Raw genomic sequence first — 25,713 nt, 5'->3', positions numbered from 1 at the left:
CTCAGGTTACCCTCGGCCCCCAGCACCGGGCTTCCTGCTCCAGAGACCCTCCCTCAGAAATCTACAGGGACACAGGGGAACCAGAAGAACTTAGTGGGTTGAGTGACGAGGAGACTCTGTAGGGGTGCGGGAGGAGAGCTTGGTCTGGATCAGGACCACATCCCCCCCCCCGGAAGGCAAGAGCTGGGGGATGGTTCTGGGGAGATTCTCAGGGACCCCAGCCGGGTCTCTGTAACCCCGGTCCTCGTAGAGACCCCGTCTCCTGCTCAGGAGGAATGGAGGCTGCTGGGTGTGCTGACTGTGACCCGGGAAGTGTGGGCGCTGCTCAGGACACCCCACACCCCAGGGCCGTTCTCACCCAGAAACCACCTGCCACAAAGATGGGGGCTGAGCCACCACCTGGGGGACAATGTCTGCTCTCCAGGGGACCAGGTCTAGAGGACAGAGGGGACAGAGGGGCCCCAGCCCAGGGTGGGGGCGGGGTGGAGGGCACCCTCCATGAGGAGGAGCACCCGCCCGAGAAGGAGGGGGACACCGTGCTGAGTTTCCTCCCTGAGGATGTGGGTCAGCAGCCTGGTCCCCAGTGCAGGCGGCCAGGCTGGGCCTCGGGGCGGGGCGGGCGGGTAGCCAGCTCCCCTGGGAGGAGCGCTGGGCCAGGGCAGGGGCTCTAAGAGGAACAGGATGGGGAGTCAGTGGGACAGGGGGCAGCCCTTCAGGGACAAACAGGGCCAGCTAGGGCCAGGGTCACACTTGGGGCTGGAAGACACAGTCCCCACATTCCTCGGGTCTGGAGGGGGACAGGGAGAGCCTGGGTGGCCACGCTTTCTGAGGCCGAAGTACGTCCCACAGCCATGTGTCCCTGTGTGGTCCTGGTCCAGCCTGGTCCCTCCGGGAGCCTTTCTCTTCTCCTCTGTGTAACGGGGTGAAAATGCTCCATGTCCAGTCTGCTGGCCTTGCACGGGGGGCTCCTAACGAGAGCTCGGCCCAGGTTTCTCCCCTTTCCTTCCCTTCCCCAAGGATGAAGGCTGCTGCCTGCCTGTCCAAGCAGCTTCTCCCCTCCCCAGAGAGCGCCCCGCAGGTCCCTCAGCCCAGCGGGCCCCAGGGAGCCAGCGCCAGGCCACGGCCCGTGCTGGCTGCTGCAGGAGACTCAGCGATGGGCCGCCGTGGAGCTTGTCCTCCAGGGTACGGACACCTGTCCTTTCGTCTGTCCCCTCACCGCCTGCCTTGCTGGCCCCTGCTGCCCAGATGACCGCACCCTCCCAGACCTCACTGGCCTATGGTCAGTCCTGGTGGCATCCAAGTTGGGCCTTTGTCAGAACAGGGAAAAGGAAACTGAAACTTCTCCTTGAGGGTATGGCGTTTGGGCAGAGAAGTTCATAGGTGTCATGAGTGGCCAGAGTTCAGGAAGGGGTGAGGCCCAGCTCTTCTGACACAGTGGTTTCCAGGCGCTCTGGTTGTATATAAGGCTCCTGGTGCTTGAAGAGCTTCAGGGAGGAGGCCACAGGCTGTGACCAAGAACAGAAACTGAAGACTCAGAGCCAGGGACGGTGAAGAAACTGACTCATGGAGGCCAGCACAGCACCCGGGACCAGGTACCACGCTACAGGGGAGCGGGGCAGCAGGAGCTAGGACGGGGCAGGATGGTGGGGAGAGGCCGTGACCCAGTCCGACTTCGAGCAGAGGGCCAGGTCTTCATTGAGGCTCTGAGCATCTTGCATTGCTCCTGGGGGGAGACCCTGAATTCCCTGGGAGCCCCCAGCAGGGGTCAGAGGGGGAGGACTCATGGCTCCAGCAGAGATGTGGGGTGCAGAAGGAAGGGGTGTGCGGGGAGGGGAGGAGCGCTGGGCGGTCCCAGAAGGAGCCCCGTGTCTTCGGGCTTCTCCCGCCTTTGACCGTAGATGCCTGTTGGATGAAAACACCTTCACTGAGAACTTCATGAACCAGATAAGCGTTCGTAAGACCTACCTGTGCTACAAGGTGGAGATCCTGGATGGTGACGCTTGGGTCCCTCTGGATGAGTACAAGGGCTTCGTGCACAACAAGGTGACTGACCCAGCCTGCCCTCAGCAGGCAGGGCCTCCCTATCGAGGGACACACAGGGTAGAAGGTTGTCAGTTGCACACAGGCTGTCCCACAAGCTCTCTCACCTCTGGTCCTGCTGTTGCTACCGCTGCTCTGCTTGGAATCAGGTGAGGACTCTTGCTGTGTGATTGGCAGCTTTGAGCTACATGTCAGAAGCCAGTCACAGCAATCCAGGGCCTGGCACCTCCAGCTCAATGTCACCCCAGGCTCTAGGACTCTGCTACTCCTCTCCTGCTGTGCCTCTGGGGAGGGGTTGGGACAGAGGGAAAGGCATCTGGACAAGGGGCCAGGTTCTTCCCCGGATTCTGCCCGGGGGAAGGCTCTGGCTAGAGAGCCCAGCTTCTTCCTCAGTCACTATGGACTTAGGCGGGCCCGGCAGGACCCCTGCCCACTGCTTGAGAGATCTTGTCAAGGGCGCTGATCCCTGCAATCCCACTGCCAGCTGTCCTTAGCCCAAGGACGCCCCTCAGCCTTGGGCTCAGCACAGGGTGAGGCCCAGAGTAGAAGCCTGTAGAAGTTTTGGTGCACATGTGGGGTGGGGTAGAGGAGGAGCTGGAGAGCAGGGTGAATCGCTCCAGGGAGGAAACACCCACTTCCATGGCAGGAGGCCAGCGTGGGAGCTCCCCTGGCCTCCTCTCTGCAGGGCTGGACTAGGTGAGGCTCCTGAAGGCCCTACCTCGGGCACAAAAATAAGAGGTGCTCCAGAAAACTCAGAAATCAAGATGAGTCATATTTTAAGGCAATAGTTTAAAAATCAAAATTAACGCAATTCTATGATGAACGAAACATCAACATTTGCATGAAGACTGATCAATTTCAGTGCTGTGCAGAGCCACAGGGAGCCGAGGGCCAATAACAAGTCACCACTGCTCACCGAGCTCTTTGTAAAACACTGATACTGCGTCTCTCATGGAGTTTTGCGTTACTTTGGATCATGTAAATGCTGCATTGAAATATCATTCACTTGGTGCTGAGGCTTGCCCCCGCTCTAGTTTAGCGCTGGAGGCCAGTGCCTCACCCACCTGCCTACTCTGGCCCCGTCCTCCCCCTAACCCCGTCCACTTTTCTTCCTCTTCTATGTAGGGTGCTAACCAACCAGGGCAGCCCTGCCATGCGGAGCTCTACTTCCTGGACCGGATCCGTTCTTGGAATCTGGACCAGGAGCTGCACTACAGGCTCACCTGTTTCATCTCCTGGACCCCCTGTCATACCTGTGCCCAGAACCTGGCTACATTCCTGGGGGAGAACAGCCACGTGAGCCTGCGCATCTTCGCCTCCCGCATCTACAGCCTCGCCGGTTACGAGGCTGGGCTGCGCACACTGCAGGCGGCTGGGGCCCAAATCGCCATCATGACCTCTAAGGGTCAGCATGGGTCTCCTGGGGGCGGGGCGGTGGCAGGGAGAGGCCTGCGGGAAGTTGCTAGAAAGGGGTGGGAAGGGTGGGAATCCCCGGTGGAGAGGCCTTTGTGTGCTGCCTGAGAGGTGACGCTAGACTCTGGAAGGAGTCTATGGGAAGAGAGAGTTCAGGGGAGCAGAGCTGGTTCGGGGAGGGGAAGAAGCGGGGTGGGTGGATATGCAAGAAGGACAATTGGGCTGGCTCAAATTCCAGTTGCAAGAAAGAGTTGGAGGGGTAAGCTATTGAGTCCCCAGGAGGAAAGAGAGATGAGGAAGTGAAATTATGACGGGGAAAGTCTGTCCCGAAGAGTCAGTTCAGCCCTGTGGCCCCAACCCTTCCCCAGACTGGAGCTCACCTTTCTCTCCCCTGTTCCATCTCAGAGTTTGAGCACTGCTGGGAAACCTTTGTGGACCACCAGGGAAGACCCTTTCAGCCCTGGGATGAGCTGGAAGTAGTGAGTCAACATCTATGTGAGAAGCTGCAGGCGATTCTCCAGGTGAGGATTCCTCCCTGCTGCTTCCCTGGACCTCCTCCATCCTCTCCTCGCCTCTCCTCTCCCTGTGCCTTTTTCCTCCTCTCAGAGCCTCCTTTGCGTGACCTGCTCCCTCCTGGGGCGCCAGCTCCATCCTTTCCTTCCCTTCTCATGTGGTCCCTCTACTTTCTCACTTGCTGTGTCCCTCCTTCCTTCCCCATCTTTGTAACCCTCCCCAGACCTCCTCTCGGTTTTTGTTTCATCTTCCACTGTCTCACTCCCTGCTCCCGTCCTAGACGCAGCAAAACTGAAGGATGGACGTCAGCCTCTCTAAAGAAGTCAGGAGACCTCTGCTGAACAGCAGAAAAAAACAGTTTCTTTCGAGAAATATAAACATGCCATTTGCTACCCTCTCCAGATTGATCCAAAGAAACCAGTGAAAGGCAAATGGCTCATAAGAAATAGTTTAAAAAAAAAACAATCTGGGTAGATTTACTTTTCATTCAAACCTATATTATGTTCCAAATCTACATCAGTAAGATTCTATTCAATATTATCAGAATAGTTTTCGATTTTTAGAGAAATGGATATTTTAATTGATTTTAAATCCAAAGCAATAAAATGAAATATTAAGAATCTTCCACGAAATTTTTTTCCTCAGTAAATGTATCATGAACTACAAGTAGTTTATTAAAAGTTGCAAACATGCAGATGCCTTTCTCTTTTGTAGTGGATCTGATTCATGGTGGAGTGGAGGTATAGTGGTCACACTAATTCCTGCTGGAGTGAGTAAAAATCAGCTAAATCTTGTAGGAGGGGAATCTAGGATTCAAAAATCTACAGTATACACTAATGATAAAAAACCTGAAAGTGAAATTAAGAAAACACTCCCATTTACCACTGCAACAAAAAGAATAAAATATCTAGGAATAAACCTACCTAAGTAGACAAAAGACCTGTGTGCAGAAAATTTTAAGACACTGATGAAATAAAGATGATACCAACAGATGGAGAGATATACCATGTTCTTGGATTGGAAGAATCAATATTGCAAAAATGACTATACTACCCAAAGCAATCTACAGATCCAATGCAATCCCTATCAAACTACCACTGGCATTTTTCACAGAACTAGAACAAAAAATCTCACAATTTGTATGGAAACACAAAAGACCCTGAATAGCCAAAGCAATCTTGAGAAAGAAAAACGGAGCTGGAGGAATCAGGCTCCCTGACTTCAGACTATACTGCAAAGCTACAGTAATCAAGACAGTATGGTACTGGCACAAAAACAGACATATAGATCAATGGAACAGGATAGAAAGCCCAGAAATAAACCCACGCACATATGATCACCTTATCTTTGATAAAGGAGACAAGAATATACAGTGGAGAAAAGACAGCCTCTTCAATAAGTGGTGCTGGGAAAACTGGACAGCTACATGTAAAAGAATGAATTTAGAACACTCCCTAACACCATACACAAAAATAAACTCAAAATGGATTAAAGACCTAAATGTAAGGCCAGACACCATCAAACTCTTAGAGGAAAACGTAGGCAGAACACTCCATGGCATAAATCACAGCAAGATCCTTTTTGACCCACCTCCTAGAGAAATGGAAATAAAAACAAAAATAAACAAATGGGACCTAATGAAACTTCAAAGCTTTTGCACAGCAAAGGAAACCATAAACAAGACGAAAAGACAACCCTCAGAATGGGAGAAAATATTTGCAAATGAAGCAACTGACAAAGGATTAATCTCCAAAATTTACAAGCAGCTCATGCAGCTCAATATAAAAAAAACAAACAACGCAATCCAAAAATGGGCAGAAGTCCTAAATAGACATTTCTCCAAAGAAGATATACAGATTGCCAACAAATACATGAAAGAATGCTCAACATCATTAATCATTAGAGAAATGCAAATCAAAACTACAGTGAGATATCATCTCACAACGGTCAGAAAGGCCATCATCAAAAAATCCACAAACAATAAATGCTGGAGAGGGTGTGGAGAAAAGGGAACACTCTTGCACTGTTGGTGGGAATGTAAATTGATACAGCCACTATGGAGAACAGTATGGAGGTTCCTTAAAAAACTAAAAATAGGGCTTCCCTGGTGGCGCAGTGGTTGAGAATCTGCCTGCTAATGCAGGGGACACGGGTTCGAGCCCTGGTCTGGGAAGATCCCACATGCCACGGAGCAGCTGGGCCCGTGAGCCACAATTGCTGAGCCTGCGCGTCTGGAGCCTGTGCCCCGCGACGGGAGGGGCCGCGATAGAGAAAGGCCCGCGCACCGCGATGAAGAGCGGTCCCCGCACCGCGATGAAGAGTGGCCCCCGCTTGCCGCAACTGGAGAAAGCCCTCGCACGAACCGAAGACCCAACACAGCCAAAAATAAATAAATAAATAAATAAATAAAAATAAATAAGAAAATCCTTTAAAAAAAAAAAAAAAAAAAAACTAAAAATAGAACTACTATACGACCCAGCAATCCCACTACTGGCCATATACCCTGAGAAAACCATAATTCAAAAAGAGTCATGTACCACAACGTTCATTGCAGCTCTATTGACAATAGCCAGGACATGGAAGCAACCTAAGTGTCCATCAACAGATGAATGGATAAAGAAGATGTGGCACATATATACAATGGAATATTACTCAGCCATATAAAAGAAATTGAAATTGAGTTATTTGTAGTGAGGTGGATGGACCTAGAGTCTGTCATACAGAGTGAAGTAAGTCAGAAGGAGAAAAACAAATACCATATGCTAACACATATATACGGAATCTAAGAAAGAAAATGGTCATGAAGAACCTATGGGCAAGATGGGAATAAAGACACAGACCTACTAGAGAATGGACTTGAGGATATGGGGAGGGGGGAAGGGTAATCTGGGACAAAGTGAGAGAGTGGCATGGACATATATACACTACCAAATGTAAAATAGATAGCTAGTGGGAAGCAGCCGCATAGCACAGGGAGATCAGCTCGGTGCTTTGTGACCACCTAGAAGGGTGGGATGGGGGGGTGGGAGGGAGGGAGATGCAAGAGGGAAGAGATATGAGGATATATGTGTATGTATAACTGATTCATTTTGTTATAAAGCAGAAACTAACACACCATTGTAAAGCAATTAGGCTCCAATAAAGATGTTAAAAAAAAATCTACAGTCATTGACAACCTATCACCCTGCCAACAATACTGTTTTGAAATGACAGACCATGAGATAAGAGAAGAGAAAGAATGAGTCTAAATACTGGAAGGGAAATTTCAAATCAGCAGTCAGGTGAACACCAGTAATTACTTCAGCCCCACACCACTCCTAATTCTACTGCCCTGTAGGAGAAGCCAGAGGGAGGTGCTTTCCTGCACAGATGATGAACTGGCCCCTGCACAGTACATAGACCCAAGCAGGACCCATCTCAGGCACTAGATTTCTCTCCTGCCACTGATTCTGTCGGGCCTGAATTGAGCTGAGTCAGCCCCTGGCGGCTGGTTGTCCTGCACAGGCATCCAGACAGCGAAGTCTCCCCAGGTCTCTCCTCACAGACTTCTGCTCACATGGCAGGGGCCCAAACTGTGTCACAACCTCACACAATGACTGTGAGGGGCTGGGAGTGGAATCATTTGGTTTGAGACCTGAAGGGATAGAAAATAAGGGAGAGACGATGATGATGGCCAAGGAGGGAGGAAGGGACTAAGTCAGGGAGGGCTGGCACCCCGGAGGGAAGGACTGATAGAACAGTGTGACCCGGAAGGGGGAGGAGGATGGGGAGGAGGAGGGGAGGGGAAGGGGGAGGGGATGGGAGAGGAGGAGAGAGGAAAGGAGAGGAGAAGAGCAAAGCAGGGCCAAGGGCCAAGGGTGGAAGGACAAGGGGCCTAAGGACAGGATGCTGGGATGGAGGACGGTGGGCAGAGACAGAGCTACCTGGAGGGGCTAGAAGTCAGGCTTGTTTCACAGAAGAAGCCACGTGGGGAGGGTAGGATGGTCCAGGCCTGGCTCAGCTGCTCAGTGATGCTGTCAAGAAACAGCCTGCTGTTCCTGCTCCCCAGTCTCAGCTCTCGGCACTTGTCTCCTCAGGGCCTCAGATGGCTGCCCACCTCCAGACATCACATCTCATTCCAGAGGGGAAGAAAGAGGATGGGACAAACCCCAGAACTTCAGAGCCTGTACATCTTTTTAATGGATACTAGCAGTGTCCTACCATGAGAAGGGGCTGATGGGAAAACTCACAGATCGCACTTTCTGTTGGTGTTTCACTTGACCCAGTTTGGGCTGCAGAGGGGAAAAGATCGGCTCTTGGGCTCCTCACCTGGAACATATGGAGAATAATAGTGACTGACTGAGGGCTGTTGTGCAGTTAAACGTCAAGTACTTAGGACGATTTGACATAGTTATTCTTAAACAGATGATGATGCTACTATAAAAAAGAGGAGAAATCACTCATTTAATAAATCACTCAATCCACAAATAATCCAGTCTTCCGGCACATTCTGGCTCACACTGCGTGCAGCCAGGTGCCCAGAGAGACGTGGTGGACAGCACTGGGGGCCTCAGCAGCAGAGCGGTTTTGGCCGAGACCCAGGCCAGGCCAGCTCCTGCTCCTGAGCCTCTCAGTGTCGCTGATGGGGCCTCACCTCCTCCTCCGGGGGTCTCCTCCTCTGACCCCTGGGGGCTCCTCCCGCACTCCTGACTCGATGTCTGGGCCTGGCCTCTTTTGATGGGTCCCAGCTGTGTTCTCAGCTGATGCCCTCATTTCTGTGTCTCCTGCCCACTCCTGCTGCAGGTGTACCAGGGAGTCTGCAAGTCCCCAGAGACGAAGGAGTCACGCCCACGGGAGGGAGGATGGACAGAGAGGGGACCCCTTTCACTTGTCTTTATTTTATGTTTAATAGTAATTAATTAATTAATTAATTTGGCTGCATTGGGCCTTAGTTGCGGCACTTGGGATCTTTTAGTTGTGGCATGCAGGCTCTTAGTTGCAGCATGCTGGATCTAGTTCCCTGACCAGGGATTGAACCTGGGCCCCCTGCAATGGGAGCATGGAGTCTTACTCACTGGACCACCAGGGAAGTCCCTCACTTGGCTTTAAATTAACAGCTACCTTTTGGTTGCAAACTCACCATGTCTCCTGGCCTTGACCAAGCCCTTTTCATACATAGGCTTATCCCAACTTCACCAAATCTCAGAACAAGGAATTACTACTTAGCACTATATTGCTATGAGGCAAAATCCTTTTTTCCTCTTCCCGAGGTCTCACAGGTAGGACGTGGTAGAGCCCAGATTCACACCTGGGTCCGTGCCAATCCCTAGCCAACACTGAGACACTTTCCTAAAGATTGTGAGTTATAGTAGGATGCACACAGAGGGGCAGGAGAAGGCCACAAGCAAAGCCGGGCTTTCCAGCTCAGGAGTCTGGAGTTGGCCCAGTCAGACCAGAGAGCACATGTGGGAGACTTCAGGGCAGAGGGGAGGGACTGAGACAGGACCAGGATCCTGGGGAGATGTCTGGAGAGGGCAAAGGAGGGTCAGGGCTGAGGGTGGGAGGGGCCCGAGGGAGGGGACAGGAGCATTTGTCATCTAGGGAGCTGGAGGGGAGGTATCTTCATCATCCTGGAACCCTGTGAAGGTGCCAGGCTCTGTGTCAAGGTGTCAGAGGGTACATACACAAGCACTGTATCAGAGGACTGCCAGTGACAGAGACTGCATCCCTGGTTAACTTTGAATTTCAGATAAACAACAAATAATTTGGAACTTACTTAACCAAAAATATATTCACATTTAACTGGGGTCCTATATTTTCGTTTGCTCGATCTGACTGCTCTTTTTGTGCAGGAGACATTTACAGGAACTCTCATTCTTGTCCCAGCCCTGCTCGGGCTGAGCAGTGGTCCTGCATCCTCCCTGGGGGTCCTTTGGCCCCAATCTTCCCTCCGATGAGTTCCCCTGGGGCACCCCGCTGTGTCCCTAGGATGGTTTCTGGCATGCTCCAAACAGAATTCGGGTTAACAAGGGCATGCTTCCTGTCTGGTTGTGAAATATCAAAAGAGGGAAGTCCTTTGAACATGACACTAAGAGATTTCGAGGTGCACAAGTGTCATTGCACAAGCAACATGCAACACTATGAAAGGAAGGATAACTCTGCTTGCTCATGGAGAGACAAATATCTGCATACCTTTAGATTTAAACTGCAGAAAGTGGTGGGTGTTTAACACAGCAGAATATTTTCTCTGAAATGTACAATGAAAAGCTGAAGTTTCAGGGGAGGTGGACAGGCAGGGAGAAACACAGGGGAGGCTGAGCCCTCCTGTTACAAATATGGGAGCCATGGGAGACGTTCATGGTTGGCAGGATGAAAAATAGAATTTAAGCTGAAGGGTGGGGTTTGGGGGGGGGACGAGTTGAGGGTCTGAGAACAGTGATATCACTTCCAAGGCAGAGAAGAGTGAAAGGACGATGGAGTGGTGTACATTCTCCCCGATCAGAAAAGACGTCAAAAGATGATGGATCAAGACCCAGAAGTATAAGCACATCATGTAACCGTAAGGAAAGGACTGTGGAAGTTAGAGAGGTCGTTAAAAGCCGTGGTGTTTGGCAGGTCTGGAGTTGGCAAGAATGACGGCACAACTTTGCTTTTGGTTTTGGGTTTCTTTGTCATTTTGATTTTGTAATGGTGTGTGTCCTTACATGAATACCTTCTAATTCCATTCACAGTAGGGACAAAACCCGTAGAAAATGCTTTGTAATAAATTTAATAAGGAATGAATAAAACTAAAGTAATATATAAATTTAATAGAAATGCATAGAAAAACATGATTGGTTTTGCCTTTTTTGTTTGTTTGTTTTTTGAACTTGAAAAACTACTACTTAGGTTCAAATAGTAAAAGAAGAAGTTAGGTAGCATGTGATGGATGGTGATGCAGTCAAATATCTCATGGGTCTCGTGGGCCCGAAAGCACAGCAGGGGCCCAACTGGGAGGGGGGCTTGAGCTTGGACATCGCCCAAGACAGGGAGCTGTCCCTCCCCACGCTCTGGGTGAAACAAGGACTCAGAAAGCCCCAAGGAACCGTGGTTGAAATAATCTAGCATCTGGCTTTTTTCTGGACTGCAAGAGGCTCAGGTTAAGAACTAGTGTGTCTATAGAGCTCTTCTTGTGTTGTAGGTGCAAAGGAAGGTGATGTGAAGTACAAACTGGATGTGAATTTCACATCAACCTCATTAACGCCAAGCATTTGCTTGGATACTGATGGGAAATGTGTACTGAACCCAATGGCCAATCAGGAACTGCCAGTTCTTGGAGGGTATTTAGCTCTCATTCATTTGTAGCAGAAATTTTTTTTTCTGTATTATTAGATGTCCAGTCCAGCATGTTCTCCTTACGCTGTCTGGACAGGCAGCTGTTTGACTGGCACTAGGCAAGCTGAATGTCATTTGAAGAATATACTTTTGTGATCCCTTTCAAATTACCCATGACATTTTTCACAGAACTAGAATAAATAATCCTAAAATTTACATGGAATCCCAAAAGACCCAGAATTGCCAAAGCAATCCTGAGGAGAAAGAGCAAAGCTGGAGGCATAACCCTCCCAGACTTCAGACAATACTACAAAGCTACAGTAATCCAAACAGCATGGTATTGGCACAAAAACAGGCATATGGATCAATAGAACAGAATAAAGAGCCCAGAAATAAACCCACACACCTATAGTCAATTAATCTTCAACAAAGGAGGCGAGAATATACAATGGAGAAAAACAGTCTCTTCAGCAAGTGGTATTGGGAAAGCTGGACAGCCACATGTAAATCAGCGAAGTTAGAACACTCCCTCACACCATACACAAAAATAAACTGAAAATGGCTTAAAGACTTAGATATAAGACATGCTACCATAGAAATCTAGAGGAGAACATAGGCAAAACATTCTCTGATGTAAATCATACCAATGTTTTCTTAGGTTAGTCTCCCAAGACAATAGAAATTTTTGCTTTTGCAAAAATAAACAAATGGGACCTAATCAAATTTATAAGCTTTTGTACAGCAAAAGAGGCCATAAACAAAACAAAAAGACAACCTACTGACTGCAAGAAAATATTTGCGAATGATGCGACCAACAAGGGTTTAATTTCCAAAATATACAAACAGCTCACACAACTCAATAACAAAAAAACAAATAACCCAATCAAAAAATGGGCAGAAGACTTAAATAGACATTTCTCCAAAGAAGACATACAGATGGCCAAGAGGCACATGAAAAGATTCTCAACATCGCTAACTATCAGAGAAATGCACATCAAAACTACAAAAAGGGCTGAGAGGAACCAAGATGGCAGAGTAGAAGTACATCAGAATCACAACTAGCTGCTGGACAGTCATCGACAGGAAGACACTGGAACTCACCAAAAAAGATACCCCACATCCAAAGACAAAGGAGAAGCCACAATGAGATGGTAGGAGGGGCGCAAATCACAGTAAAATCAAATCCCATAACTGCTGGGTGGGTGACTCACAGACTGGAGAACACTTATACCACAGAAGTCCACCCACTGGAGTAAAGGTTCTGAGCCCCACATCAGGCTTCCCAACCTGGGGGTCTGGCAACGGGAGGAGGAATTCCTAGCGAATCAGACTTTGAAGCCTAGTGGGATTTGATTGCAGGACTTCGACAGGACTGGGGGAAACAGAGACTCCACTCTTGGAGGGCACACACAAAGTAGTGTGCTCATCAGGACCCAGGGGAAGGAGCAGAGACCCCATGGGAGACTGAACCAGACCTACCTGCTAGTGTTGGAGGGTCTCCTGCAGAGGCTGGGGGTGCCTGTGGCTCACTGTGGAGACAAGAACACTGGCAGCAGAAGTTCTGGGATGTACTCCTTGGCGTGAGCCATCCCAGAGTCCGCCATTAGCCCCACCAAAGAGCCCAGGTAGGCTCCAGTGTTGGGTTGCCTCGGGCCAAACAACCAACAGGGAGGGAATGCAGCCCCACCCATCAGCAGTCAAGCAGATTAAAGTTTTGCTGAGCTCTGCCCACCAGACCAACAGTCAGCTCTACCCACCACCAGTCCCTCCAATCAGGAAACTTGCACAAGCCTCTTAGATAGCCTCATCCACCAGAGGGCAGAGAGCAGAAGCAAGAAGAACTACAATCCTGCAGCCTGTGGAACAAAAACCATATTCACAGATAGATAGACAAGATGAAAAGGTAGAGGACTATGTACCAGATGAAGGAACAAGATAAAACCCCAGAAAAACAACTAAATCAAGTGGAGATAGGCAACCTTCCAGAAAAAGAATTCAGAATAATGATAGTGAAGATGATCCAGCACCTCGGAAAAAGAATGGAGGCAAAGATCGAGAAGATGCAAGAAATGTTTAACAAAGACCTAGAAGAATTAAAGAACAAACAAACAGAGATGAACAATACAATAACTGAAATGAAAACTACACTAGAAGGAATCAATAGCAGAATAACTGAGGAAGAAGAACGGATAAGTGACCTGGAAGACAGAATGGTGGAATTCACTGCTGCGGAAGAGAATAAAGAAAAAATAATGAAAAGAAATGAAGACAGCCTAATAGACCTCTAGGACAACATTAAATGCAGCAACATTCACATTATAGGGGTCCCAGAAAGAGAAGAGAGAGAGAAAGGACCAGAGAAAATATTTGAAGAGATTATAGTCGAAAACTTCCCTAACATGGGAAAGGAAATAGCCACCCAAGTCCAGGAAGCACAGCAAGTCCCATACAGGATAAACCCAAGGAGAAACACGCCGAGACACACAGTAATCAAATTGGCAAAAATTAAAGACAAAGAAAAATTATTGAAAGCAGCAACGGAAAAACGACAAATAACATACAAGGGAACTCCCATAAGGTTAACAGCTGATTTCTCAGCAGAAACTCTACAAGCCAGAAGGGAGTGGCATGATATACTTAAAGTGTTGAAAGGGAAGAACCTACAGCCAAGATTACTCTACCCGGCAAGGATCTCATTTAAATTTGATGGAGAAATCAAAAGCTTTACAGACAAGCAAAAGCTAAGAGAATTCAGCACCACCAAAACAGCTCTACAATAAATGCTAAAGGAACTTCTCTAAGTGGGAAACATAAGAGAAGAAAAGGACCTACAAAAACAAACCCAAAACAATTAAGAAAATGGTCATAGGAACATACATATTTACATAATTACCTCAAACGTGAATGGATTAAATGCTCCAACCAAAAGACACAGGCTTGCTGAATGGATACAAAAACAAGACCCATCTATATGCTGTCTACAAGAAACCCATTTCAGACCTAGGGACACATACAGACTGAAAGTGAGGGGATGGAAAAAGTTATTCCATGCAAATGGAAATCAAAAGAAAGCTGGGGGGCTTCCTTGGTGGCGCAGTGGTTGAGAATCTGCCTGCCAATGCAGGGGACACGGGTTCGAGCCCTGGTCGGGGAAGATCCCACATGCCGCAGAGCAACTGGGCCCGTGAGCCACAATTGCTGAGCCTGCGTGTCTGGAGCCTGTGCTCCGCAACAAGAGAGGCCGCGATAGTGAGAGGCCCGCGCACCGCGATTAAGAGTGGCCCCCACTTGCCGCAACTGGAGAAAGCCCTCGCACAGAAACGAAGACCCAACACAGCCAAAAATAAATAAATAAATAAATAAAATTAAAAAAAAAAAAGAGTCAATTTGTATTTGTAACCTAAAATATTAAAAAAAAAAAAAAAGAAAGCTGGAGTAGCAATACTCATATCAGATAAAATAGACTTTAAAATAAAGAATGTTACAAGAGACAAGGAAGGACACTACATAATGATCAAGGGATCAATCCAAGAAGAAGATATAACAATTATAAATATATATGCACCCAACATAGGAGTACCTCAATACATAAGGCAACTGCTAACAGCTATAAAAGAGGAAATCGACAGTAACAAAATAATAGTGGGGGACTTTAACACCTCACTTACACCAATGGACAGATCATCCAAAATGAAAATAAATAAGGAAACAGAAACTTTAAATGACACAATAGACTAGATAGATTTAATTGATATTTATAGGACATTCCATCCAAAAACAGCAGATTACACTTTCTTCTCAAGTGCACACGGAACATTCTCCAGGATAGATCACATCTTGGGTCACAAATCAAGCCTCAGTAAATTTAAGAAAAGTGAAATCATATCAAGCATCTTTTCTGACCACAGCACTATGAGATTAGAAATGAATTACAGGGAGAAAAACGTAAAAAAACACAAACACATGGAGGCTAAACAATACGTTACTAAATAACCAAGAGATCACTGAAGAAATCAAAGAGGAAATCAAAAAATACCTAGAGACAAATGACAATGAAAACACGACAATCCATAACCTATGGGATGCAGCAAAAGCAGTTCTAAGAGGGAAGTTTATAGCTATACAAGCCTACCTCAAGAAACAAGAAAAATCTCAAATAAACAATCTAACCTTACACCTAAAGGAATTAGAGAAAGAAGAACAAACAAGACCCAAAGTTAGCAGAAGGAAAGAAATCATAAAGACCAGAGCAGAGATAAATGAAATAGAAACAAAGAAAGCAATAGCAAAGATCAATAAAACTAAAAGCTGGTTCTTTAAGAAGATAAACAAAATTGATAAGCCATTAGCCAGACTCATCAAGAAAAAGAGGGAGAGGACTCAAATCAATAAAATTAGAAATGAAAAAGGAGACGTTACAACAGACACTGCAGAAATACAAAGCATCCTAAGAGACTACTACAAGCAACTCTATGCCAATAAAATGGACCACTTGGAAGAAATGGACGAATTCTTAGAAAGGTATAACCTTCCAAGACTGAACCAGGAAGAAATAGAAAACATGAACAGACCAATCAAAATAATGAAATTGAAACTGTGATTAAAAATCTTCCAACAGGGCTTCCCTGGTGGCGCAGTGGTTGAGAATCTGCCTGCTAATGCAGGGGACACGGGTTCGAGCCCTGGCCTGGGAAGATCCCACATGCCGCAGAGCGGCTGGGCCCGTGAGCCACAACTGCTGAGCCTGCGCGTCTGGAGCCTGTGCTCCGCAACGAGAGAGGCCCGCGCATCGCGATGAAGAGTGGCCCCCGCTTGCCACAACTGGAGAAAGCCCTCGCACAGAAACGAAGACCCAACACAGCCAAAATCAATCAATCAATCAATCAATCAAACATACGCATCTGATTCAAGATCCTCATTAAAAAAAAAAAAAAAAAAAAAAAACAGTGGTACTAGGAGTTCAAAGTGCAGCTAATTAAAAATTCTAACAAAACCATTTAAAAAAAAAAAAAAATCTTCCAACAAACAAAAGTCCAGGACCAGATAGATTCACAGGTGAATTCTATCAAACATTTAGAGAAGAGCTAACACCCATCCTTCTCAAACTCTTCCAAAAAACTGCAGAGGAAGGGACACTCCCAAACTCATTCTATGAGGCCACCATCACCCTGATACCAAAACCAGACAAAGATACTGCAAAAAAAGAAAATTACAGACCAATATCACTGATGAATATAGATGCAAAAATCCTCAACAAAATACTAGCAAACAGGGCTTCCCTGGTGGCGCAGTGGTTGAGAATCTGCCTGCCAATGCAGGGGATGCGGGTTCGAGCCCTGGTCTGGGAAGATCCCACATGCCGCGGAGCAACTCGGCCCGTGAGCCACAATTACTGAGCCTGCGCATCTGGAGCCTGTGCTCGGCAACGAGAGGCCGCGATAGTGAGAGGCCCGCGCACCGCGATGAAGAGTGGCCCCCGCTTGCCACAACTAGAGAAAGCCCTCGCACAGAAACGAAGACCCAACACAGCCATACATACATACATACATAAACAGAATGTAAGCAGACAAGAATAGCATTAAAAAATAAATAAATAAATAAAAATAAAAATACTAGCAAACAGAATCCAACAACACATTAAAAGGATCATACACCATGATCAAGTGGGATTTATCCCAGGGATGCAAGGATTCTTCAATATACACAAATCAATCAATGTGATACACCATATTAACAAATTGAAGAAGAAAAACCATATGATCATCTCAACAGATGAAGAAAAAGCTTTTGACAAAATTCAACACCCATTTATGATAAAAACTCTCCAGAAAGTGGGCATAGAGAGAACCTACCTCAACATAATAAAGGCCATATACGACAAACCCACAGCAAACATCATTCTCAATGGTGAAAAACTGAAAGCATTTCCTCTAAGGTCAGGAACAAGACAAGGATGTCCACTCTCACCACTATTATTCAAGATAGTTTTGGAAGTCCTAGCCACGGCAATCAGAGAAGAAAAAGAAATAAAAGGAATACAAATTGGAAAAGAAGAAGTAAAACTGTCACTGTTTGCAGATGACATGATACTATACATACAGAATCCTAAAGATGCCACCAGAAAACTACTAGAGCTAATCAATTAATTTGGTAAAGTTGCAGTTTACAAAATTCATGCACAGAAATCTTACATTCCTATATACACTAATGAGGAAAAATCTGAAAGAGAAATTAAGGAAACACTCCCATTTACCATTGCAACAAAAAGAATAAAATACCTAGGAATAAACCTAGCTAGGAAGACAAAAGACCTGTATGCAGAAAACTATAAGACACTGACGAAAGAAATTAAAGATGATACCACCAGATGGAGAGATACACCATGTTCTTGGATTGGAAGAATCAATACTGTGAAAATGACTATACTACCCAAAGCAATCTACAGATTCAATGCAATCCCTATCAAATTACCAATGGCATTTTTTATGGAACTAGAACAAAAAAATCTTAAAATTTGTATGGAGACACAAAAGACCCCGAATAGCCAAAGCAGTCTTGAGGGAAAACAACAGAGCTGGAGGAATCAGACTCCCTGACTTCAGACTATACTACAAAGCTACAGTAATCAAGACAATATGGTACTGGCACAAAAACAGAAACACAGATCAATGGAACAAGATAGAAAGCCCAGAGATAAACCCACGCACCTATGGTCAACTAATCTATGACAAAGGAGGCAAGGATATACAATGGAGAAAAGACAGTCTCTTCAATAAGTGGTGCTGGGATAAGTGGACAGCTACATGTAAAAGAATGAAATTAGAACACTCCCTGACACCATACACAAAAATAAACTCAAAATGGATTCAAGACCTAAATGTAAGACCGGACACTATAAAATTCTTAGAGGAAAACATAGGAAGAACACTCTTTGACATAAATCACAGCAAGATCTTTTTTGATCCACCTTCTAGAGTAATGGAAATAAAAACAAAAACAAACAAATGGGATCTAATGAAACTTCAAAGCTTTTGCACAGCAAAGGAAACCATAAACAAGACGAAAAGACAACCCTCAGAATGGGAGAAAATATTTGCTAACGAATCAATGGACAAAGGATTAATCTCCAAAATACATAAACAGCTAATGCAGCTCAATATTGAAGAAACAAACAACCCAATCCAAAAATGGGCAGAAGACCTAAATAGACATTTCTCCAAAGAAGATATACAGATTGCCAACAAATACATGAAAGAATGCTCTACATCATTAATCATTAGAGAAATGCAAATCAAAACTACAGTGAGATATCATCACACACCAGTCAGAAAGGCCATCATCAAAAAATCCACAAACAATAAATGCTGGAGAGGGTGTGGAGAAAAGGGAACCCTCTTGCACTGTTGGTGGGAATGCAAATTGATACAGCCACTATGGAGAACAGTATGGAGGTTCCTTAAAAAACTAAAAATAGAATTACCATAAGATCCAGCAATCCCACTACTGGGCATATACCCAGAGAAGACCATAATTCAAAAAGACACAGGCACCCCAATGTTCATTGCAGCACTATTTACAATAGCCAGGTCATGGAAGCAACCTAAATGCCCATCAACAGACGAATGGATAAAGAAGAGGTGGTACATATATACAATGGAATATTACTCAGCCATAAAAAGGAAAGAAATTGAGTCATTTGTTGAGACGTGGATGGATCTAGAGACTGTCATACAGAGTGAAGTAAGTCAGAAAGAGAAAAACAAATATCGTATATTAACGTATGTGTGTGGAACCTAGAAAAATGGTACGGATGAACCGGGTTGCAGGGCAGAAGTTGAGACACAGATATAGAGAACAAAGGTATGGACACCAAGGGGGAAAAGCCACGGCGGGGGTGGGCATGGTGGTGTGCTGAATTGGGCGATTGGGATTGACACGTATACACTGATGTGCATAAAATTGATGACTAATAAGAACCTGCTGTATAAAAAAAATAAATAAAATAAAATTCAAAAATTAAAAAAAAAAACTACAAAAAGGTATCACCTCACACTGGTCAGAATGGCCATCATTAAAAAGCCTACAAACAATAAATGGTGGAGAGAGTGTGGAGAAAAGGGGACCCTCCTACACTGTTGATAAGAAGGTAAATTGGTGCAGCCACTATGGAGAATGGTATGGAGGTTCCTTAAAAAGCTATATGACCCAGCAATCCCGTTCCTGGGCATATATCTGGAGAAAATTCTAATTCAAATTAGATATATGCACCCCAATGTTCATAGAAGCGTTAGTTACAATAGCCAAGGCATGGAAACAACCTAAATGGACAGATAAATGGATAATACACACACACACACACACACACACACACACACACACACACACACAATGGAATACCACTCAGCCGTAAAAAGGAATGAAATAATGCCATTTGCATCAACTTGGGTGGACCTAGAGATTATCATACTAAATGAAGTAACTCAGACAGAGAAAGACAAATATCATATGATATCACTTATATATGGAATCTAAAATATGATACAAATGAGCGTATTTGCAAAACAGAAACAGACTCACAGACAGAGAAAACAAACTTATGGTTACCAAAGGGGAAAGGGGAAGGGAGGGATAAATTAGGAGTTTGGGATTAGCAGATACAAACTACTGTATATAAAATAGATAAACAACAAGGTCTTACTGTATAGCACAGAGAATTATACCTTTTAAAAAAAGAATATACTTTTTAAAATTGTGGTACAATACACATATAACATAAAATTTACCTCAAGAATACACTTTTTTTTTTTTTCTCAACCCTCCCCACTGCCAAGAATACACTTTTATTTTTCATCTCTGAATGATGTCCCTTGAATATCTCATTTATTCAACTTTGATGGCTCTCCTTTATTTTTTAACATGATATTTAACTTTTCAAATGTGCCTGGATGTTTGTGAGCCCAGAACTCTGGATGGGGGTCCCAGACCCCTAGCAGCTCGGCACCCCCTTGCTCAGCAGTGCTCTGTGTGCAGGAAGCAGGTGTGACTTACGTGTGTATTCAGATGTCACTGGGTCTATGAACATACCAGGCTGTTGTGGGATTTTTAATTGCCATTTTCATCAATATCATTAAATATGATCTCATCTATGTAATTAAAACTAAATTTAAAAATTAAAGAAGAAAAAGAAAGAAAGGTGTCAGAGTAGCCATATCTGAGAGGTATCACCTGGGTCCTGGGGTTTTCATTCTCCTGCTATATGATGACCCAGCTCAGCTGGATGCCTGCAGTCCCCTGGGCTGGACCCTGTGGTCACCCTTGATGCTCTCGTCCCTTCCTCCACATTCTTGCTGTTTCTGCCTATGGTTTTTGTCTTTGGTGCTGTGGGCCCTTGAATGTGTGCAATCATATAACCTGGGAGCTGACCCTTGGTCATCATGACACTCCTGTGTTATAAACTTAGGACTTAATCTGAAGCAGAAATAAGTGAAAATAAGCAACACTTACTGAGTGCTGACTGTCCACTACATTCTCATCCTCATGCCTGAACAGGAATGAGTGGCTCACTTAAACCTCCACCCAGCCCAGCAGTGAAGATCAATTCTTCACCTCCACTGCACAGGTGAGGAAACTGAGGGTCTCAGGGTCAGAGGTAACAAAGCAGAGCTGGTCTGAACCAGTTGGCACCTCTTAGCCCAAGTGCTTGAACACTCTGCCTGGGATGATTAAAGAAAGTCTGAAATCAATAGCCAACATTTTTTTATTATAAAGATTTATGCAATTTTATAAGAAATATCCTTATCTAGATACAATTTTTTAAAAAAAAGCTTCCTTGTAAAGGAAGAAGTGGTTATACAGTTTCCTGTTAGGAAACTATTACTTTTCAGAAAGGAAGTCAATTTGTCCTTGAATTTCACGGACAGAACTTTCCAAAATCTACAGTCAAAATCACTCCCATTGCAAAGTATAAGTGCACCACTAAAATGCTTTTTTTTAAGTTTAATTACATATTCAATATAGAAATTCTTTTATTGATAAGATTTAAATATGATACTATGTGAACACCAGGTGCTCACTCCCCAACTTAAGAAATAGACACAAAACAGCCATTCACCGCCCTCCCCCCATCTCCCTCCAGCTATAAGATTCAGGAAAATCAATCATGCTTGACTTCTAGCTCAGAAGTAAGTCTAGCAACATTTCTTGTGTTTCTTCTGCCAGATTTTTCTTCTGTCTAATATATTAACAACAAAGATGATAGAGTATAGCTGTCAAAGTCATGGGCTGTGGGTACAGATTTCCTGGGTTCAACTCCCGGCAACTCTTCCTCCTAGCTGTGTGACCTCAGCTGAGTGACTAACCCCCTCTGTGCCTCAGCACTAGGTGCAGGGTAGGAAAAGGATTAAATGGATGAGTATAGGCACAGCCCTGGGAACTGGGCATGCCTCTGGCCCGCAGGTCATAAACTGTACTGGGCTTGAAACCATACTGTGCCCTCAAGTTGGAGTCTTGCTTTTCCTCCCATAGCGTGTCATAAACATTTCCTCAAGTCTTAAAGATTCATCATAAATGCATAACATTCAAATATAGAAACAAATGCATTAATATTCAAAAGGCCATATAATGTTCTATGTGTGGATATTTCCTGATTTATTTGATCCAAGCAACACCCCCAGTGGAGCATGTTAAGGTAGTTTCCAAATTTTTGGTATTGTCAATAAAGCAGCGACACTGAGTTTTATAAATTCTCTGACATTTTGGACAGATGGTCCTAGAAAACTTCCTAAGAGCTGGACACTGAGCTTTTGGTACACTTAGACACACTTTCCTATGAAAATCTTCTTGGAGTTCCTCTCCCAGCAGGTGGGTGTGAGAGGGGCCTGTGGGACCACCATCTCCTGGCTCCTCTGCATCTGGGGGTGTCCCTGGTCAGGTGAAGAACAGGAGTCAGCCCACAGGCTGAGAGGAGCTCAGCCCCAAACCAGGTCCTAGCCACTATTCTGGAACAAAATCCAAGTGTTACTGCAATTCCATCACTCTGGATGAAGGCTAGACCTTAAACACCTGGGCTCAGCAAAGTCACCCAGTTACAGCCCCATGTTGGCTGACTGCTGCCCCCTAAAGGAGGAGGGGTTCAGGGGACACCTGTAGGGACAGAGGTGTCTGTGGGATGGTCAGGGAGAGAAACCCAGTGAACAGGAGGCCAGAGAGTCAGTGGGGGAGGCCACCATACAGAGGAGGTCATCACACTGAGGAGGACAGCCCTGGGTCTCAGGGGTGACCATGACCCCAACAATATACAGCAAAGGATGAGATGTGGTCACGTGGACCAGCCTAAATTCGGGGCAGAGCTGCCTGGAGACCACCAGCAAAGGAACCAAAAGCTGCTGGGCTGGTCCCAGGTGGTTGGGGGCTCAGAGGGGAACAAGTGCCTGCAAGGACCTCAAGAGCATTCTGCACCTTCCTTTTCTCTCCCCACTCTGGCTCCAGGTGCCGGATGCCTCCAGAGGTCTTCAACTTCCACCACGGAAACTGGTAACAGGCTGAAAAGCAGCACAAGACTTACCTCTGCTACCATCTGGAGTAACTGACCAGTGACACCCTGTCTTTCTGGATATCAATGTCCTTCACAGCCAGGTGTCAGCCAGGGACAGGCACAGACATGGCCGATGTGCAGGGAAAGGTGAAGCCAAATCTGGCCTCTGTACCCCAACACCAAATTAATTCTCAAAGACAGAGTTTTTGGTGAAGTAGAAAAGAATAGCTTTATTGTTTTGCCAGGCAAAGGGGGCCACAGTGGGCTAATGCCCTCAAAACTGTGCGTCCCAACCCAGGGGAGTTTGGCGAGGAGTTTTATGGCAAAGGTTCAGGGTGGGTTTGCTGATAAGATTAGGGTGTGTGCAGGGCCTGCACCCCTTTAATCTGGTTTCAGGTAATCTTTTGATGAATTTCTCTGGTTCCTTTAATCTAGCCTCAGGTGGTCTTCCCTGGAATGAAGAATGCTACATCTTCCATTTGTTGGGGGTCTTAGTTCCATAAAGAGCTCAAAGATATTATGTTTATCCCTTGATGTGGAACCAGGATCCTTCCCCAAGGCTACATTATTGTTTCTTGGCTGTTCCTCCCTTGTCTCTGCATCCCTTCCCTTCCCTGATTAGCAACTGTTTGAACCTGCCGTTTGGAACTCAGGGAAGGTCAGGGAGGCTGAACAGAAAGACTCCCGTGTCCAGGAGACCCACAGGGCCCTGCTCGGTTTCACTCCCCCCCTTTTCTTTGATACTCCTCAATCTTGAGGAGAACAGATGTTGGACAAGAAAAGGAATAATTGTTTTGGATGGAGATGTTAATCATAAACTCGGCAGAGGAACTCGATTCTAGGGGACTCAGTTTTAATCCCCACTTTGCTTTTATCTTTCCCCAAATCTTTCAGGGGATAGGGTGATAACCACTCTGGCTACTTCCTGCTGAAATGGAGCATAATCCTGCCTAAATTTGGGGGAATGGATATCAAATTAGAAATATATTTGTGTTCCAAGTCCTGGATCTGAGTCTTGTATGACTGAGATCTCAATCCCTTTGTCTGCCATTTTGGTGCAACAGACGCAGTTAGAGGTAGAAGGAAGTGACAGCTGGAACTTCTGCAACAGTCACTTCGTTTTACCTTGGATGTCTGAACAACATGTACTCCATTTTGACTTTCAAATGCATTCTCCTCCTTGATGGCTAAAGCAGATGTACAATGCATGTCTGAAAGGCCACAAAACAGGCTGCTTTGATGAGCAAAATTTAAGTTAAACCATGTATAAGCCAGTGACTTCTCATACCTCAATATGTGCAGATTTTTTTCTTTCATCTTATCCTCTCTTGATTGCAAGTCTTTCAGCAGAAGACATTGATGATCAAAACATCTGTCCCTCAATGCTGGGGTAATTCAGCTGTTTGCCCCTGGTGTATGTAGATCATGTCCCTTGGTGCTAGGCCTCCTTTGTATTTGCCTAGTTAATCCATGTTGGGGAAAAATTGATCAGGTATTGTGAACAAGCTCAGAGGTATGTTTATGAAGAAATGCTTTATAGGCCATACATTTTATCATTTATACCCAATTGTCACACAAGCATTGTATATACTCTTTTAGCAGTAGACCTAAAGCAAACAGTGATAAATCATGAGTAATTACACTCTGATAACTTCACTAGGTAATTTGCCTTTCCTCCTAAACATCAGGGCAAAAGTGTGATTAACACAATAACTTTCATAAATACAGACTTCAATGAACAGAACTAGAATTTCATATCTATTGAAGCATAAGCCTGCCATCAGATTCTGCCTTAGTGGATTTCTCCTTTCTAGAAGTTGCCGAAATATCAAGATTCCTACACATGCCAGGAGACAGTCTTTCCCATTCACCTGATAAGGCTGCTCAGAACACAAGAATCTCCAGTTTCTGGAGGGACCAGGCAGAGAGAAAAAAGAATATTTGAATTTTTCTTACAGAGATGTAATTTATCCAATTACTCTAAGTCATAAGTAGCTTGAGGGGAAGGGCTTCTCTATGTCTGGAAAACACAGATCAAAACCAGTAATAATCTGCAGTCAGTTAAGCCAACCATGCTCTTTTCCCCAGTGTACAATGGCTGCAAACAGCAGCTTCCTTGGTAGTGTATGCAGCCTGTTGCCTGTATGGGTTTCCCTAAGGTACCTTGGAGACAGCCCTTTCCAGTGGATTCATGACTGGCATGCTGTGCCCAATCTAGGCTCCAGACAGGGATATGCACTGTCTTTGGAAAGCCCAAGGGCACAGTAGCCAGGGCCCCCATTGGCCAAGTCATAATGTCCATCTGCCCCAAGCTGCAGAACAAGGATCATGTGATTGAGGCCCTATGCAGGGCCAGGTTCAAGTTCCCTGGCCGCCAGAAGATCCACATCTCCAAGGAGTGGGGATTTACTAAGTTTAATGCGGATGAATTTGAAAACATGGTGGCAGAAAAGCAGCTCAACACGGATGGCTGTGGAGTCAAATATATCCCTAATCGTGGATCCCTGGATAAATGATGGGCCCTGCACTCATGAGAGCCTTGGCACTGTCTCTTCCTTACTCATGCCCACCAACGAATCCTACTTTCCCGTCCAAAAGAAAAAAAAAAAAAAAAGTAATAAAAAAACCCATAAACATGATAACTGTATTCACCAGTTCACTCAGTGACCAATCCTTTTTCAACTTTTTATGAAGCCATCAGATTCTCCATTAAGATTTTTAATTTCTTACCCAGTTCAGCAGTATGATATGAAATTTATGAGGCCTGTACTTGTCAAAATGGTCCTTCACATAAATCTTCTTAAAGATGAAGCACTTTTGCAAAGGCATCAGAGTACAATGATAACTATCTATAAATGACAGAAAGACTTAAAAAGGGCTTGGTTAAACATCTGATTACAATGCAATCGATAAATAGCCCA

At 45.4% G+C, this 25,713-nt stretch overlaps 1 protein-coding gene and 1 pseudogene across 1 annotated transcript; both read left to right on the top strand.

Moving 5' to 3' along the window:
* Positions 1 to 1,504: 1,504 nt before the first annotated feature.
* APOBEC3A (apolipoprotein B mRNA editing enzyme catalytic subunit 3A) lies at positions 1,505 to 4,576 on the top strand. The gene is made up of 5 exons (XM_007189074.3): positions 1,505 to 1,592; positions 1,899 to 2,043; positions 3,166 to 3,445; positions 3,859 to 3,974; positions 4,247 to 4,576. The coding sequence occupies exons 1-5, from the start codon at positions 1,564 to 1,566 to the stop codon at positions 4,259 to 4,261; spliced, it is 585 nt and encodes a 194-aa protein (XP_007189136.1). The 5' UTR covers positions 1,505 to 1,563; the 3' UTR covers positions 4,262 to 4,576.
* Positions 4,577 to 24,843: 20,267 nt separating this feature from the next.
* LOC114238728 (small nucleolar RNA SNORA70) lies at positions 24,844 to 24,968 on the top strand (annotated as a pseudogene).
* The last annotated feature ends 745 nt before the right edge of the window (positions 24,969 to 25,713 follow it).

This window comes from Balaenoptera acutorostrata, chromosome 11, assembly GCF_949987535.1.
Source record: "Balaenoptera acutorostrata chromosome 11, mBalAcu1.1, whole genome shotgun sequence".
Taxonomy (NCBI): domain Eukaryota; kingdom Metazoa; phylum Chordata; class Mammalia; order Artiodactyla; family Balaenopteridae; genus Balaenoptera; species Balaenoptera acutorostrata.
This window is presented reverse-complemented; position numbering and strand designations above follow the sequence as displayed.

Bases quoted from the DNA above. Each gene is read 5' to 3' on its own strand.
- APOBEC3A (XM_007189074.3), top strand. From the start codon at position 1,564: ATGGAGGCCAGCACAGCACCCGGGACCAG. The intron at 2,044-3,165 runs GTGACTGACCCA...TCTTCTATGTAG, and splicing joins AGGGCTTCGTGCACAACAAG to GGTGCTAACCAACCAGGGCA. The intron at 3,446-3,858 runs GTCAGCATGGGT...GTTCCATCTCAG, and splicing joins CGCCATCATGACCTCTAAGG to AGTTTGAGCACTGCTGGGAA.